The sequence below is a fragment of the Amblyraja radiata genome, chromosome 34 (genome assembly GCF_010909765.2).
Source record: "Amblyraja radiata isolate CabotCenter1 chromosome 34, sAmbRad1.1.pri, whole genome shotgun sequence".
In the NCBI taxonomy this organism is placed as follows: Eukaryota; Metazoa; Chordata; class Chondrichthyes; order Rajiformes; family Rajidae; genus Amblyraja; species Amblyraja radiata.
This window is the reverse complement of record NC_045989.1, coordinates 13,078,248-13,095,088: the sequence shown is the minus strand read 5'-3', so window position 1 is coordinate 13,095,088 and position 16,841 is coordinate 13,078,248. Positions and strand designations below refer to the sequence as shown.

Below are 16,841 nucleotides of genomic sequence, written 5' to 3'. Positions count from 1 at the left end.
GAGATTTCCCTGGAGTGTAGCCAGAGCCAAGAGGTGGAATCATGCGTGCGTTGGGTATACAGGAAGGACAGAAAGGCCAAAAAAGCAACAGCTGCCCACAAGCTGTCCTTGGTTGCATATCTGATTCCACAGTTAAGGATATCATGAAACAGTTTCAGCTATTTCTGGAAGGTGAGGAAGTGGACGAAGATGACCAACAATAGAAGAAGAGGTTCTCTAGGCAGGTTTAAGGATTTAGGAAAGAGATGTGGGATCTCAACTATAGCAATTTTCTAATTGCTCTCTGTATCATACACCATTGAATATAGAAACAAGGATAGGGTGGAGAATGGGCCATTAGATTATGGGAGCAGTGGAGCTAGCAGGAGGAGGTGGGTCCAACTTAGGCCAGGCAGATTGCATCACTACAGAACCAGGAACAATGTCCTTGTGGGAAGATTTGCCAGAGCAATGCGGAGAGGTTAAAACTGGTTGGAAAATATTACTTCCTTGATCTCTATAGCACTTAAAAGGTACTTGGACTGGTACATAGATGGGGAAGATTTAGGGATATGGGCTAAACGCAGGCAAATGGGACGTTTAGATTGAACATATTGGATGGCATAGACGAGTTGGGCCAAAGGGCCGGTTTCTGTGCTGTATGTTTATGACCTTGTATCACATGCACTGTAACACTACCTCTGGTTTTAGACACCTTTGCTGCGAGCAAATATATCCCTTATAATTCAATAATTGACAGGATCTATAAGAGGCAATGTCTCAAAAAGGCAGCCAGCATCATCTAGGGTCCACACCACCCTGGCCACACTAATTTCACTCCTGCCAGTGGGTAGGAGATATTTAAGCCTGAAAACTAACATCCAGGTTCATGAAGAGCTTCCCAACAACCAGCAGGTCATTGTATATTACAAACTCCAACTAAAGTAAAAGGTGCCTGGGTTGCACGAGAGACTTAGGGCTTTATTTTGGTTTTGCACTATATTGGGTTTTTATTTTTATTTTTTTGTTTATTACATTATCTATTGAGCACTGTTTACAAACCTGCAGTGTTGCTTCAAGTGAGAATGTTCTGTTCTGGTACCTAAAGCAATAAAACAGACATGGCAATAAACCTCTATCAATCCCCACTCAACTGCCTCCATACAAGAAAATAAGCCCATTGCCTCTTCATAACTAACATACTCCATCCCCTCTTGCATTTGTCAGTGACTAGTTTGGGCCATTATTGTTGACAACATCATCACTAAGTGAACCCCTTAAGTATCCTCACCACCTCAGACCATGCGTCCCTCCAGCTTGTTTGGTTATAACTGCTGTTGGGTAAATCTGACGTTAGATGAGAGTCACAAACCAAAGCAGAATGATTTTATGCACTATTATGATTGCCTAATATAGTTATTAATTTATTATTATTGACTAGTATAAATGTATCTGTTATTGCGTTACTGGGCCAGTTAAGCGGCAGCAAGTGAGAATGTCAGTGCTGATACATATGACAATAAAACATTCTTGACTTTGGTTTAGTGGGGATTGAATGGACAGGTGGCCTATTGGGCACATCAGAGCATTGCCTCCTTCCTCTGGGACAAGTGCTTTCATTACTTCAGTCACAGGGTTGACAGCAGCTGCCAAACCCCCAGGGCCTGCTGATATGGCCAGTCTAGAAGACCAGCTATAGAGTCCTCTCCTGACACATGCCTCTGAACGAGGCAGACATTCCTTTGTTTTTAGTATCAGACCATTTGTGCTTAGAGTTTAGGCTTGTCAGAGTTGCTTGTTAGTGAATGAAGGTAGTGAGGAACAGAGTGAGATGCTCTCTTCCAAGTGAACAGTGACAGAGCTGCCCAAGTCAATGCACCAGATGAAACCAGCTTGTTAAATCTGCAAACTTAACCGATCCAATGTACTGCCTGAGTTATCAGAACATTGCTTCCATCACTTCATTTAAATAACACCTTGATGATAGTGCACACATCACTCAGTGATTTACTCCCCATCTTCCCTTTATTTCAACCTTAACAACTGGCCAAACAGTCTTGTGCCTTTGGACAACCCTTCCATCACTCAGCCTGGGTTTTTGCATATATTGTCCTTTAGTCATTATGAAAAAAATCCTAGTTTTAGGGATATCCCGTGAAGCTGTACATCATAACCAAACTAATTATTTTGTCAAATTGTTAAAATATTACAAGGTATAATTAACAAACACTGAGAGTCTTACAGTTTTGAGAGAACATTTTGTCACTACTGAATATACTTAGACATGAGACATCCACCTGCTGTAATATTAATATCACAGGGAAGTCTTGGTACTTTTATTAATGTCTGGAGACAGGATACCTCTTTAACATCACAATAACAAAACTCCACGCTGTATTACTCAGTTCCTGTGGGTACTAATGGTTAATAACTTACTCTAATAGACCTTAGATAGCGCAACAGTCCAAGAGCATCAGAGGGGGTTAAGGGGATGGGGGCAGGGCATGGTTGAATGTGGAATTCGCTCTTGGATTTAAATTCCTCTTGAAAGCTTGTTGAGTCAGCAAGTTTCCCAGCAGTAGTTGAATTCACCCAATAAAGCTGGATGGTACCAGAGAGGAGAGAAGGGGAGCTTGTCGTCATCTTGTCCTCTCACTGCCCCTGGGCTGATATCTCAGGCTGGGCGATGTCATGTGTCAATAAGAAGGTTTAGCAGGTACCGCGCCTTGCAGGCAAACCATCGCCTGAGGGGACAAAAGTATTCATAATGGAATTGTTCAAACTCGGGGGTCTGGCGTATATCACGTAAAAATGCTACGTCAATATCTGATTCGGCAAGAGCGATCAGGAGGAGGAGCAATGCAAAGAGCAGTCCGACGGTCACCAGTAGCAAACGGGCCACACTTAAAACAAATGTATTCACCTGTTCCTGCTCCGCCCTCTCACTAACACCTTCGGGCGAGGTGCCAGCCCCTCTGGCCGGTTTCTCTGCCGCTGCCGACGCTCCCACCTCGCTCCCCCTGTCCTCGATGCCGCTGGAGCTGTAGTCTTGCTGGAGGAGGATGGATTCGTGGCCGGGCTCCGACACCGGCGTTGGCAGGACACTGGCGGCCGGACTGTACATCTCGTCCGCTATCACCGACGTCCGCTCGTTGCCCTCGGCGGCCGAAGCCTTGCTCGAGCGGATCATGAAGGAGTCTGTGTGAGAGCTGGATCGCACCGGCGTGGAGTGGGCGCTATCCCGGAGTGATTCCAAACCTAGAACAGAGACACTGACACAGTGAAAGGGAAACCCGGGAGAACGCCCGCGCAACAAACCATAAACATGAATGAAGCCTCTTCGGAAACAAGTGGCCTGTGACCAAGGTGCTTGTCCAACCCAGGGCCCAGCATAAAACACAGATGATGCCATTCAGCTCTACGTAATCCTCAACACTGGTGCCCGCAAGGATGCGTTCTCTCTCTCCTATTTATACTCCTTAAACATTCATGACTGCAGCCAAAACCAATCCAAATCTATTTAGGAGTTTACAGAGGGCACCACTGTAGTGGGCCGGGTATCAAATAATGACCAGACTGAGCACAAATGGAGATTGAGAACCTCCTCACCTGGTACCCTCGATGTCAGCGATTGACTCCAGCGAGCGAAACAGTGCATATTCATGGTGCTGAAGTATAGATGGTCAAAAGCGTCAAGCTCTTCGGAATAAATATCGACAGCAATTTATCCCGGACCAGCCACGTGGGAGCTATGGCCAAGAAAGTACACCAAGACCTGCACTTCCTTAGACGGCTTAGGAAGCCTTATGGAGGTAGTTAATTGATATTTAGTGCCCAAAGACACATTACCTCAGCGATGGAGGGGGGGGGGGGGGGTCGATGGTAAATCCCGGAGTTTTTACCCAGCCCGGAGGTCAGTGACTGCCAGGATGCGAGGGGTTACTGGGAGCGATCAATTGGCCCAGGGGTCCTCCACTGGACAGGGAGTGTGGATTGGGGGGCAGTGACACTCTGCCCGTCTCTGATGAACTCTTGCCAGTTCTGAAAATTGACCAGAATAAAAATGAGAGACTGCTCCCAATCAATAAAACACTGGCTGTTCTGAGCTTTAAGTAATCGGATGCACATATTTTGTATACAAATACAGTGTATATGTGCACATATATATCTCTGTATGAAGTATGTGTGTGAGCGTAAGTGTGAATGTGTGTGCGTAAATGTGTATGACTTAATCTGTGACTGCAAATGTATCTCAATGTGTGAATGTGACTGGGTGTGTGAGAGCGTGTGTGGCAGAGACGGTGTGTGGGTGTGTGAAGATCTGTATGATAGTGAGAGTGGGTCTGATAGTGAGAGTGCGTGTGGGTGAGAGTGGCTGTGAGTGCGCGCTGGTATCAGTGATGTAGTTTGCAGTGAGCTCTGCAGAGGGAGTGGCTGAGCTGTTTAGAACCGACTGATGAAGTGTGCGGTCTACATCTGGAATGGTCTCCGCTAGAAATCACTAAAAATGTCCTCTCCTCCGACGTGAACCTCAACATCTTCCAACTCGTGGCTTTCCTCATTCACCAATCTCCGTAATCCACCTCCCCCGCCAACCCTCTCACAGCTGAGACCCACAGCCTGGCTCAAGGTGCTGCCGTCCCCGAACAGGTGAAGAAGCCCCGTGCCACGGCTCGGCGGAGTATGTGTTCGCTCCAACATGCACAATGCCACAGATGTCGAGTGGAGAGGAGAGGGCGGCAGATGGAGTGGCAGCAGCTGGTCAGGAACAGGGAGAGATTTAGACGAGCGAGCAGAGCACAGAGAGAGCGCCAGCTCTCGGCACAGTCCCCGCGGTTCAGAGATCAATGTGTTTCCATTTGATCCCGACCTTGCACTGATGGATAGGTGCCTGCTCTCTTCTCCCAACGTGTGTTGGGCTGAGACTCGGGTCGAAATCCCGTCGCTCTCCAACCTGGGGGGGAAAACTCACAAATCACTGACAGCTACACTTGCTTAATCTCAGCCTGTCGTTAGACCGAGTTTACGGTTCTGATGTGAGGCGCCGCTGCGCGTTCTGCATCAGCACAAACTGCGCTAATAAAGTCTTTGCACTGTCAGCATTCAGGCTGGAGATGTGGAGCAGGCAGCCTTGTTTGTGATTGTCCTGGCGGAGGTGGGATTCGTGAAAATAGATTACTTTATTCCTTCCCAGCGTGTACACTGTGCTGGCGGGGTCAGCGCGTATTGTCCATCCTGAACCGCTGGGGACGAGGTACCCTGGAAGTTGTCAGGCAGGATGGCGAGGAACATGGGATGGGGGTGGAAGTGACGGAGGGCCGGATAATGCTGCCATGCGGGTAACTGCGCTGTGGTCGGCCGGCGCGCACCGCACCCACTGCGCCAGTGGAATAAGTGGGTGGAGGGGTGCCATCGCTCTGCTTTGTCATGGTGCTGTTGAGCTATTTGTCTATTTGTCTGCCTCATTGGTTTTTGAGAAGGTTCGGATTGTTTTAGGGACAAGTTGCCAAGGCAGTTTGTAGAAGCTGGTAGCTCACAAATTTACAACATCAAACTTGGCACATGTAGTAAAGCGAATACGCAGGCTGAGTCAGCAACAGTGATCCAGGGAGAATTCAAATCCCACTGCAGACTTGGGGAAAGGGAGGTGCTGCAGAAAAAAAGTGCCATTAAGCTGGAAGGAGTGCAGAATTTATGAGGATATTCCAGGACTCGAGGGCATGACATGGGCATAGTTTGGGCATAGTTTGGGCAGGTCAGGAGCTCAGCATGCTGAGCGGGGGGGGGGGGGGGGGGAAAGAGGTGTATAAAATCATGAGGGGAATAGACAGGGTCAATGTAGAGTCTATTCCCCAAGATAAGAGAATGAAGGACCAGAGGACATACGTTTAAGGTGAGAGGGGAAAGATTTAATAGGAACTTAAAAAGGGGCAGGTTTTACGCATAGGTATAGGGAATTAGCTGCCAGAGGAAGTAGTTGAGGCAGGTATTAGAACAATATTTAAAGGGTATTTGGGTCGGCAAATTGATAGAAAAGGTTTAGAGGGATATGCGCCAAAAATTGATGCGCTTAAATGCGGCATCTTGCGCCACACACATCCACACACACACACACCTTGTCTGATCTGATCCTTGAGTCACCCAGACCCCTGATCTCAGGCGCTGTAGCAATTTACTAATGTGGACATCCGCGTCGTGTGGGTCAGATGACAGCGGCCCGCACCTGATCACCGCCTGATGATCCACAAGGAAATCAGACTGCGACGTTAGGATCTAAGAATCTTTGATGAATAATTCAAATCCTAAGAGATTTGCTCTATCCAGGCGGGCTGAGACGGAGCAGTTTAATCATTAATTACCGTTGACTTGCTGTCCCTGGACAGGAGAGATAAACAATAACGCGTGCGAGGAAAAGGTCATTTCATCGTGTATTGTCAAAATGTCAGAAACCTAAGACTGAGGCCGTGAGCAGGATCCCAGTCCAATCCTTTTGGATTTGAAAGTAGTTCCTTCACCAACATTGACCCTCAACAACTTTCCCTTCAAACAGTTGTGACTGGGGAGTAGCCCCTTCTTTTCTGAATCTCTGAACGTAGCTCTGTTTGAAGGCGGCACATTGTGACCACACACCTGTATGTCTGTATCTGCCAGTCTCGCCTGCGCCGGGTGGCAGGCAATGGACTTACCCGGTGCCAGCACTGTTCTGTAACTCTCCCCCATTTTACCGAAGACATGAGTCTGTTCCTGTCGGGAGACGCTGTTATATGTTTGGCTGCGAGTTCCAATCGCCGAAATTGGTGCCCAAATAAACTCTGTAGACCTTTGCTGTGTTGTTAAACAGATAATTTACAGCCAATTGCAAGAGTGGTCTCACTCTAAGTCACTGGAAGGGAAGTTGTGTCCACGCGTGGTCTTGGTGGACTGACACTAATTCAATTGATCCCAATTTTCCCACAAAGGGGAAAAAAATAGATTCAATGGCCTTTCTCTCCTGAACAATCCATGCAGAAGACACGGACTCCTGTGAGTGAGTTCACTAAAACTCCTATCAATAAAGATAAAGTCCAAGTTTACAGAAGTGAAGAGATATCAGCTAAGATCACTGCGATTTGGTTTATTGTCTGGTTCACCCCATTTCACTCTCTGCAAACTCGAGGCTACCCAGAACTATGTTGTCTGTGTCCTGACTCCCAGCACATCCCCTATACCTGACAACAACCTCCCCCGCTCCCCTGCTCTTAAACGGTCTAAAATGCAATCCTTCGTTCTCAAGTCCCACCGCGGTCTCGCCCCCCCCCCCCCCCCCCCCCCCCCCCCCCCCGCCCCTCTCTCTCTCTCTCTCTCTCTCTCTCTCTCACTCTCACTCTCTATACTCTCCGCCAATTGTGACATTTACTTCACTGCGAGGTTACTCTGTTTCCAGCGCATTGCATGAACGGGTCCTTTGGCACAATGAGTCCACGCCGACCACCATGCAGCCGTGTACACCGGCCTCGTTTTATTTTCTCTACATTCCCATCGACTTCCCCCAGATTCTACCACTGACAACAGAATTTACAGCGGCCAATTAATCAACAAACACGCACGTCTCTGGGATGTGGGAGGAACTGGACTAATCGGGGGGAACCTCCAAGGTCACAGGAGTTCAGGTCATCGTGTTCTACAGGGATGCTGCCTGACCCGCTGAGTTACTCCAGCACTCTGTGCCCTTTCGTGTAAACCTGCACCTCGTTTCTACATGGTCACAAGGAAACGTGCAAACTCCACACGGACAGCAGCCGCTCCACCATGGCTCTGGAATCCCCTCTTCAACTCAAGCTGAGTCCGATGGCTTAATTTGTTAAGTGATTGGCAGAGAGATGAAGGATGTAATATGGAGAGCAGTCTCTAATGAACTGAACCGGCACAAGGTACCGAACCGCCCCCTCCTGGTCTCGTAATCCACTGCTGAGCTCGTTGACCTGACAGAGATGCGGTAGTGGAAACACAGAGGCCTGGTCTTTGAGGTCGTGTGTAGGGAGGGGCGGTCATTGGGGTGGTGTCGACGAGGTGGGAAGGGTGTAAGCAGAGCGCTCACTAGAGCGACAGGGACAGTGAGGGGGGGGGGAGAGAGAGAGAGAGAGAGAGAGAATGATGCAGGGTCAAAAAATAGAACGTGATCTCCCTCAGGAGAACGGGACTGTCGCCTGATCTACAAAAACCAGTGGCGAATGCGACGCCTAAAATATCGTCTCTTCAACCGAGCCCCGAACGAGAGCCTCTCTGTAAACCCAGAACTATATTGTTAGTGTCCTGACTCCCAGCACCTTCCCTTCATGCTTCCATAAACCCATTCCGTACGTTAAACTTCGCAGAACTGCCCCCCCCCCCCCCCCCCCCTCCCACACCCCAGTCACGGCTTCCAGTGGAACCCCGGGTCCATGGCAATCAGCCCCAGTCTGAAGAAGGGTCTCGACCGGAAACGTCGCCTATCCATCCATGCCATCCAGCGATGCTGCCTGGCCCTTTGAATTTGTTTAGTTTAGTTTAGTTTAGAGATACAGCGCGGAAACAGGCCCATCGGCCCATCGAGTCTGCGCCGACCAGCAATGCCCGCACATTAACACCGTCCTACACACACTAGGGACATTTTTTACATCTACCAAGCCAATTTACCTACATACCAGTACGTCTTTGGAACATTCAGGGACAAGTGCTTGTTGTTTTTACTGAGGCCACAGACAGGGGGATCAGAGTGAGAATGGGGTGGGGGTCGGCATGGACTCGGTGGGCCGAAGGGCCTGTTTCCCTGCTCTATCATTCAATCAATCAGTTAGAGCGGAGGGCAACGGCAAACTCAGGGTGGTCCGTGCGGGCTGAGCTCGCGTTCTCCACGACTCTCCATTTTAGCGGAGACCACATTATGGACACTGAATTAGACTCTCTGGGTCTCTGGAAGATGGTAGGAGAAGATGTGTAAGGCCACCTGCGACAACAACCTCGTGACATCCTCTCCCCCACGGTGGATACGCCTGTGGGTTATAGACTGGAGGTTTGTAGAAATGTTTTAGGTAAGATGGGCAAGAGTTACATTCTTCAATGGGGAAGGAGGAACTGCAGATGCTGGAAAATCGAAGGTAGACAAAAATCCTGGAGAAAATCAGCGGGTGAAAGAAGGGTCTCGACCCGAAACGTCGCCTATTTCCTTCGCTCCATAGATGCTGCCTCACCCGCTGAGTTTCTCCAGCATTTTTGTCTACCTTCTTCAATAGGGATGGCGGCACTTAGAGTCAGTCTTGACTCTTATCAATCTTTTTCAGGACACTGAAGGAATTTAGCTCATTAGTACAAACGGACTTCAACGGAGAAATAGGAGTTGGACAGAATCTTCAGTGGTAGACAGGGGTAACGGGGATCTGGAGTTGGTGACGGGGACATGGAGAAGGGGGAAAGGGTGATGTGAGGAGCACTGCGGTGACCTCACGCACCCTTGCACAGCCTGCCTAACCTCGTCTCATTGTAACTACTATAGTTCTACCATCACTTCAGTCCCGTCCCCACCCCGCCCAGTCATACCCCTCCTCCCCACCCAAGCCCGGCTGCTATTCATTATATTCACAGTCACAGCCAAAACATGTAATACCCAATCCTGTGGCAATGATGAGCGGAAGGTTTCATGTTAACTGCTGGCAAAAGCCCACCTGGCACAATCTTATAACCACTCAGCAAGAGCTGAGTGGGACATGTCTGATGCAGGCAGCCAGTTACAGGGGGAAGGTGTGAAGACTATACGTGGCAGCCGTGGTAGAACCAGTTCAAAGGACACAACAGGGCATACTAATGCCAACCGGTCGCACAGTTAATCCCAGAGACGGAGGTGCCACGGAAAGGCCTCGGAGAGCGAGGGATTGTGAGGTACAACAGGACACCCCTGTGGGAGAGACCGGAGAATCTAGGTAGAGATTAATGGGCCATACAGTGGCTGTGTTAGACAGGGGTGCCTGGACAGGGGTTCACTGAGACGAGCGGACCGTCAGTGGGAAGGGATGTTATTTACGTAATGAGTCGTGATTGGGAACAAAGTGTCCGAAAGGGGGATCGGAGCAGATTCAACAGGAACTTTCCGAAGGAAGAAAAACAGTACTGGAAGGGAAATTATGAGCTCGTGCGCTTTCTGTGTGGAGTTTGCACGCTTTCCCTCTGAACATATTGGTTCCCCCGGGTACTCCAATTTCCTCCACATCCCAAAGACATACAGGGTGGACGGTGGTCGCCGCGTGGAGGGTCGAATGTACGGTAGATAAGGTAGGCAACGTTCAAATCTGATACACAAAAATGCTGGAGAAACTCAGCGGGTGCAGCAGCATCTATGCAGCGAAGGAAAAAGGCAACGTTTCGGGCCGAAACCCTTCTTCAAATCTGATAACTGTGTGATTGTAGTTTGTAAACTCCCAATGACAGACTTTATTTTGTTCACTGTTCTGTATTTGTGTTCAATTGAACAAAATCACATTGTTAAGGGGAAAAGATAGGTTAATTATCCAATGTCTCTTTCATAGGTTTGAGGGGGAGACTGTCCCTCTGTGCCGCAGATTCATTGACTGAGTGGTAGGTTTGTTTGGATAGAGTGATACGGCCCACTGGAGATCCTGCCTTAATGTTCCCCCTTTGCCCGGTCAGTGCCAAGAGGAAGGGCACCCCAGTTGTTCAGCTCTCTGGAGATCCCACCTACAGCTTCTCACGGACAGAGGCCCACCCACTGTCTCTCAGGTCCCAGAATCTCTTCCTTAACCAAACCGATTGATAATCTTCAGATACTTCTTGCACATGTTACATTCAAGATGCTGCAGCAAGAACATTAGCATTTATATAGCACTGTAATAGAGTACAAATCCCCGCATGATATCAAGAAGCTCAACTCCATCCAAAAACAAAGCAGTCCGATCGATCGGCACCGCTTCGAGCAGCCTGAACATTCATTCCCTCTCCCACCTGGCTGCAGAGTGAGTTATCTGCAGAATAGTTCCTCCCCCAGGGCAACCGACAGCACTTCACAACCCATGACCGCGGGCAACAAGATGGGACCAGGGGAACACCACCACCTGCAGGTTCCCCGCCAAGAACACACACCACCTTGACTTGGAAACATTTCGCCGTTCCTTCACTCTCACCTCATCTAAATCCTGAAACTCCCCCCCCGCCCGCCCGCCCGACCACCAGCACCGTCCACGCGTAGACTGCAGTTAAACCACCGCTCACCGCCACCTTCTAAAGGGCGAGAAACGCTGGCTTTGCCTGCGACGCCCACAATCCATAAATGAACAGAATAGAAATATTCCCATCATACTTCATGTTTGATGGGATATTTTGCGAACTTCACATGAACAAAGAAAAAGAGCTATAGAGTTAAACCTTATGGAAGCCGGCAATTCGGCTCAACTCCTCCATGCTATTCAGGTACCCTAGTACCCACGCTAGTCCCACTTTCCTGCGTTTGGCCCATATCCCTCTAAACTTTCCTCACCTATGTACTTGCCTGAATGTCCTTCAAACGTTGTAATTGTATCTGTAATTGTACCCTCCACAAATCTACTACCCTCTGTGTGAAACGGTTCCCCCTCAGGCTCGGATTAAACCTACGCCCTCTAGTTTTAGACTCGCCCGCCCTGTGAAAAGGATCGTGACTATTCACCGTATCTACTGCCTCATCATTTGTATACATCTCTACAAGGTCATCCCTCAGCCTCCTATCCTCCAAGAACTCCAGCCCCTCCTTATAACGCGCCCCCTCCCCTCCCCTCCCCCGTGCATTTCTACAATGCTTCTTGCTCCTTCCCTTACAGCCAGAAACGTGCTGTTTTGTGGGATTCGTTCTGTTAACGTGTACACAGCAAGTTCCCAGAAAGAGTATTGTGACTATAACCACTCCAGCGGTAACTACTGAAGCCCGGGAACAGACCCCCCGCTCTCGTGTCAACAGGGATCGCTTGGTTTGACAGCCTGGCCTTTGAGTGAGAAAGGGCCAGCGGGACCAGTCGCACGGAGGATGGCCGAACGGCCTCTGTGACCTTTCATCCCCAACCTCCTGAACTAACCCCCGCCCGGCAACTTGCACAGGGCGACGGCAACCGCGTTTACCTGTACTGGCGCCGGACGTCCCGGGAAAGGGCCCGTCGTGCGGTGAGGCCGCGGTGAGGGCGGGGAAGAGCGGCAGAGCGCCCAGCGCTTTGCTGAGGATCCGTGGGCCCAGGGAGAGGATCCTGATCCTGACATCTCGGCAGCAATGGTTTATCATCCGTATGTGCACGTTGACCTTGGTTCTAATCTTGATCAGACATTTCACCATGACCGCTCCCTGACACGGAACCCTCACTCCCTCTGGCAGAATAACAGTCCCGGCGGACGAGGGTTTGCCAGCCCGAAGCCACCAAGGGAAGTGGAACTGAAGGGCTCAGCGGCTGCGGGAAACATGCGGAGCCGCGAGTAGCATTAGCGTCATTTACTAAGCAGTTATTTATACCCATGCTGCAGTCACGGTTTATATACGGAGCGCAGTTCGTCTCTGCCGTGTACACACTATCGGGTTTCAGCCCAATTTGGATGTCCTGGTATCAGCCTCAAACCGGCCTCCATACAGCGGCGGCCTCACTACAACTGTTGCTACACCGAGGCCGCTCAGTGTACTTGGGTCAGGGAGAGAGGAAGGTCAGCGATGGTCTGACTGTCCCCACGGCCCGCTGTGCCCGTCCGCAATGCACAGCACAATTACACACCTACTTACAAAGTACCCACACCCAACGCACAAACACACCAGTGCCCACACAACACAGACACCAATACACACACACGCACACAACGTACCCAACATATCTCACGTCACACCACACACTCACATCCCCATCACCCCAACGCCATGCTTCCACCCAACCACAACTAAACACATACCCCATCCCACAGAACACACCCGCACACCCAACGCATACACAGACCCACCCCCTAACATAATGGCCATGTGTACTTCCCTGGAGAACACACACACACACGCACACACACACGCACACGCACACACACACTTCAGTTCCAGAATTGTGACCCAGTGGCGATATGACATATATTTCCCAGCCAGCGTGTGTGTGACCCCAGCTTCCCGCTTGCACCCGTGAGCGGTGGTTTTGCGGGGTAGTTGCGGGTGTTTGAGCCACTTCATCTCAAGGGTCACCTGCCCCTCTTCTGCCGGGAGCCGTTTCAGAGTTAGAGAGACCACGTCCGAGGCCAGCCCCCTCTCTACCTCTCCACCGCTGCCCTGCTGTCTGCTCCTGAACACCCCACACTTCCCCTCCTCCAGCCAAGCTCAGAGATCCTGCACAGGCCAACGTTCCCATTGAAACATCCAGGGATTGTTGTTGCATTAAAGACACCGTTATTGCTGGTGTAGGATTACATGTGATGTGAGTTGGTGGATCAGTTCCAAGTCTCCGCTCTCTGGGTGCGAATCTCTCCCTGTTTGTTCCCCATGTCTGGTTTGGCCAGTGAGGAAGTTGGGCCCTCGGAGACCTCCCCCTCCCCCTCCTCCCCCGAGTGTGAGCAGCTCCGTGGGTGCATCAACAGGCCAGGGCTGTTATTGTTGGCTAGCCCTCCTCTCCTTCCAGTGACAAATTGATTTGCTGTTAAAATGCCCTATGAACAAGCTTTGAAATAGATGCCTCTGAGTGTCACTGACAGGTGCGGACCAGCTTGTCAGCCTCGGGGACATTGGCCGAGCGTCCGACAGTCTCTGAGCGGCAAGCTTGGCACTGGGAGCCGGGGCCGAGGGGCCGAGGCAGCTCCACTGGTTACCGGGCCCGGCTCTTCACTCACTCCCGGTCCGAGTCAAAACCCGAGACGGGGACGTGAGCTGAGGACTCAAGCGTCCCAGTGGAGCGCCGCACTGGAGGGGGGGAGGGGGGGGGGGCAGTGAGGAGGGAGCGCCACATCTCCATTCTACCACATGCACAATCAAGATTGAATGTTCTCCAGACCCGTCCTCTAGTCTGTATCACGTTGCTGTATGTCAGGTCCTGCGGCTCACAAATCGGCCGCCAAGTTCCCAGTGTTGCTTCAGTGCCTTTGTGAAGGTCCTTCATTAGTTGTGCCGGGGGATCTCCTGAGGTTACTGACGGGCGGGTGCGTGTGTACCGCGGACCCCCGCCCCTGACAGCGGTTAGTGAGAGCAGAGGGTGGAAATCACACGTAGTCACACTCGGCCTCGCCACAACACCGACGGTGGGCAGAGAAACCACACGAGGAGACCCTTCAGCCCATCGTGTCAAGGCCCAGTCTTTGTAAAGTTTACTTTAAACTGTTCCCCCCGTTTGGGGTCTCTCTCTATAAAGCATCCCTCAGTAAGGCCTCTCCTGAACATTGTCCCCCAATAGGGCTTCTCCCTATAAGCAACCCACCAGTGCAGGGCCTCTCTGTAAACCAAACTTGGGACAGGTCTCCTTATAAACAGACCTCCCCCCCCCCCCCCCAACCAGGGGTCCCCTTATAAACTTCCCCAGAAAAGGGTCCAGTTATAAACTGTCTGTCGGTACACAAAAATGCTGGAGAAACTCAGCGGGTGCAGCAGCATCTATGGAGCGAAGGAAATAGGCGACGTTTTGGGCCGAAACCCTTCTTCAGACCTATTACCTTCGCTCCATAGATGCTGCTGCACCCGCTGAGTTTCTCCAGCATTTTTGTGTACCTTCGATTTTCCAGCATCTGCAGTTCCTTCTTGATAAACTGTATGCCAGCAGGTTTATACTCCTCAGTTTGCAGCCGTTTTCACTTTTAATCAATTCTACTTCCTTCCAGTGGCTACGATGGCCACTAGTAGATGATAAAGGACATGTTTCTCATTGATGGGAGGCTCATGTTGAAATTTGTGCAGAATCTGGGTCTACCCACCCTGGCGAAGCCTGATGCCGTCTCCCAAACATTCCCCACCTTTCCCCACTGTACCCTAGTGATCAGGCCTAGTGGGTGTCACAGGACCATTCCCCACTCTGCCCCACTCTGCCTTGGCCAGTCCATTACCTTCCATGATGGAGATGTGCACCGCCCTCCTGCGGGTCCTGGGCACACTGCTCAACCTGGAGCCGTGGGAAATGGAAGGGCAACTTCGGCTGGGCACCAGGCCTGACCTGTGGGCAAGGAAAGCACGAGCATGTGTGAAAGGCAATCCCAGCACGAGACTTTGCCTCCTTGTACAACAGACTGGGAAACAAGATAATAGTAGCAGCCATACCCTCCACCTCAACTGCCTCTTACATGAGGCGGACTAGACAGGGCAAAAAGCAACAAGCGTAGACAACCACTGTCACAGAATCAAGGACATTCAGACCCTTCTTTCTAGACTGGCATTAAGCCCGTGCCTCAGTAACTGTACAAACCTTTACACAATGGATGGTATCATCCGGCAGTTGGGCCTGTGGGTGGTGATGTATGGAGAGATCCCATGGAGGGGTTACAGAGCAGAGAGGTGGGGCATCACAGAGCAGTGAAAACAGAGACAAGGCTTTCAGAGAACAGCAAATATGTCAAAGGTACACAAAAAAGCTGGAGAAACTCAGCGGGTGCAGCAGCATATATGGAGCAAAGGAAATAGGCAACGTTTCGGGCCGAAACCCTTCTTCAGAAACGTTGCCTATTTCCTTCGCTCCATAGATGCTGCTGCACCCGCTGAGTTTCTCCAGCTTTTTTGTGTACCTTCGATTTTCCAGCATCTGCAGTTCCTTCTTAAGCAAATATGTCAATGTGGACAAAGGATACAGAAGGTGTTTGAATAGGTTTTAAAGTGGAGAGAGAATGTTTTTCCTGCAGCGTTGCTTACACCACAAGCAGGATGAGAACCAATGCTTAACTCAAAACTGTCAAGTGCACACTCTTACCTGTGAATCTCTGGGGGGCTCCTCTTAATCTTTGCGCTGGACTCGATCACCTCTTTTGCGACTCTCCCACTGAAAACAGCAATCACAAAATGGGGAGGGGGGGGGGGGTGTCAGCGAATGAAGGCAACAAGTTGGTACTAACGCTCCCTCGCTGGCCCTGGATGTATCACATAGTTTTTCTCCAGTCAGTCTGGTAGATGATTGGTGTGAGTGGGCGGCATGGTTCAGCAGCGGTTAGTGCTGCTGCATCACAACTCCAGTGACCCAGTTGGGGTTTGCACCTCCTCCATGTGAAAACCCGCATAGGTATTCCTTCGGGTGCTCCGGTTTTCTCCCACATCCCAAAGACATGTTCGGCTGGAAGGTTAACTGGCTGCTGTGAATTATCCCTAATATGGGTGGGAGGAAAAGGAATTGGAGGAAGCTAATGGGTGTGTGAGAAAAATAGGACCCAGGGAAATACATGGTAAATGGTGCTGGTGGGTTTGCTATTGGCGCTGACATTGGCACAATGGGCTGAAGGGCCTCCTTCTATGGTTAAAAGGAACATGAGTATATGTGAGAATAGGGTCTCTTGTGCATGAGTATGCCACATTACAGTAACAGCGTTCATTTATCTCTGGTTAAGCAAGCATTGCTGACAACAGTTAAATGCAATCTTGCAAAAATGCTGTGGCGTTTTCTTGCTGAGAAGCTGTCAAGCAATCTCAGTGTTCTTGTTTGAATGTGCTTCCCTATGCTGGCTGTAAGCTTTCCTTGTGCCACCCACCCATCTGTGACCACGCTCTGCAATGGGAAGCTGGGTCTGAAAGCTATGGTGACAGCAATCACCGGCCTTGGCTCCAAACCCAATGGAAAATGGGAATGGCTCCCGACTGTCTCAGTCCATGCATTCCCAATCTAATGGCAATGGCAGGAACATTGTAAACACATTGTCCATTCTTGATTGTGACTTTAGCCTCTGGTCTCCTC

General features: G+C 50.3%; 1 protein-coding gene across 3 annotated transcripts in view; it reads right to left on the bottom strand.

The window, feature by feature from the left end:
- Positions 1–988: 988 nt before the first annotated feature.
- Positions 989–16,841, bottom strand: part of frmd5 (FERM domain containing 5) — a 124,526-nt gene continuing 108,673 nt past the window's right edge. For 2 of the 3 annotated variants that reach the window (XM_033050463.1, XM_033050466.1), the window contains exons 12-14: positions 15,870–15,938; positions 15,016–15,122; positions 989–3,237 (exon numbers count right to left, since the gene is read on the bottom strand). In XM_033050463.1, coding sequence (XP_032906354.1) covers positions 2,669–3,237; positions 15,016–15,122; positions 15,870–15,938 — 745 coding nt within the window. In that variant the 3' untranslated portion in view covers positions 989–2,668. The remainder of the gene's footprint in view (positions 3,238–15,015; positions 15,123–15,869; positions 15,939–16,841) is intronic. The other variant, XM_033050464.1, reaches the window with a different exon arrangement.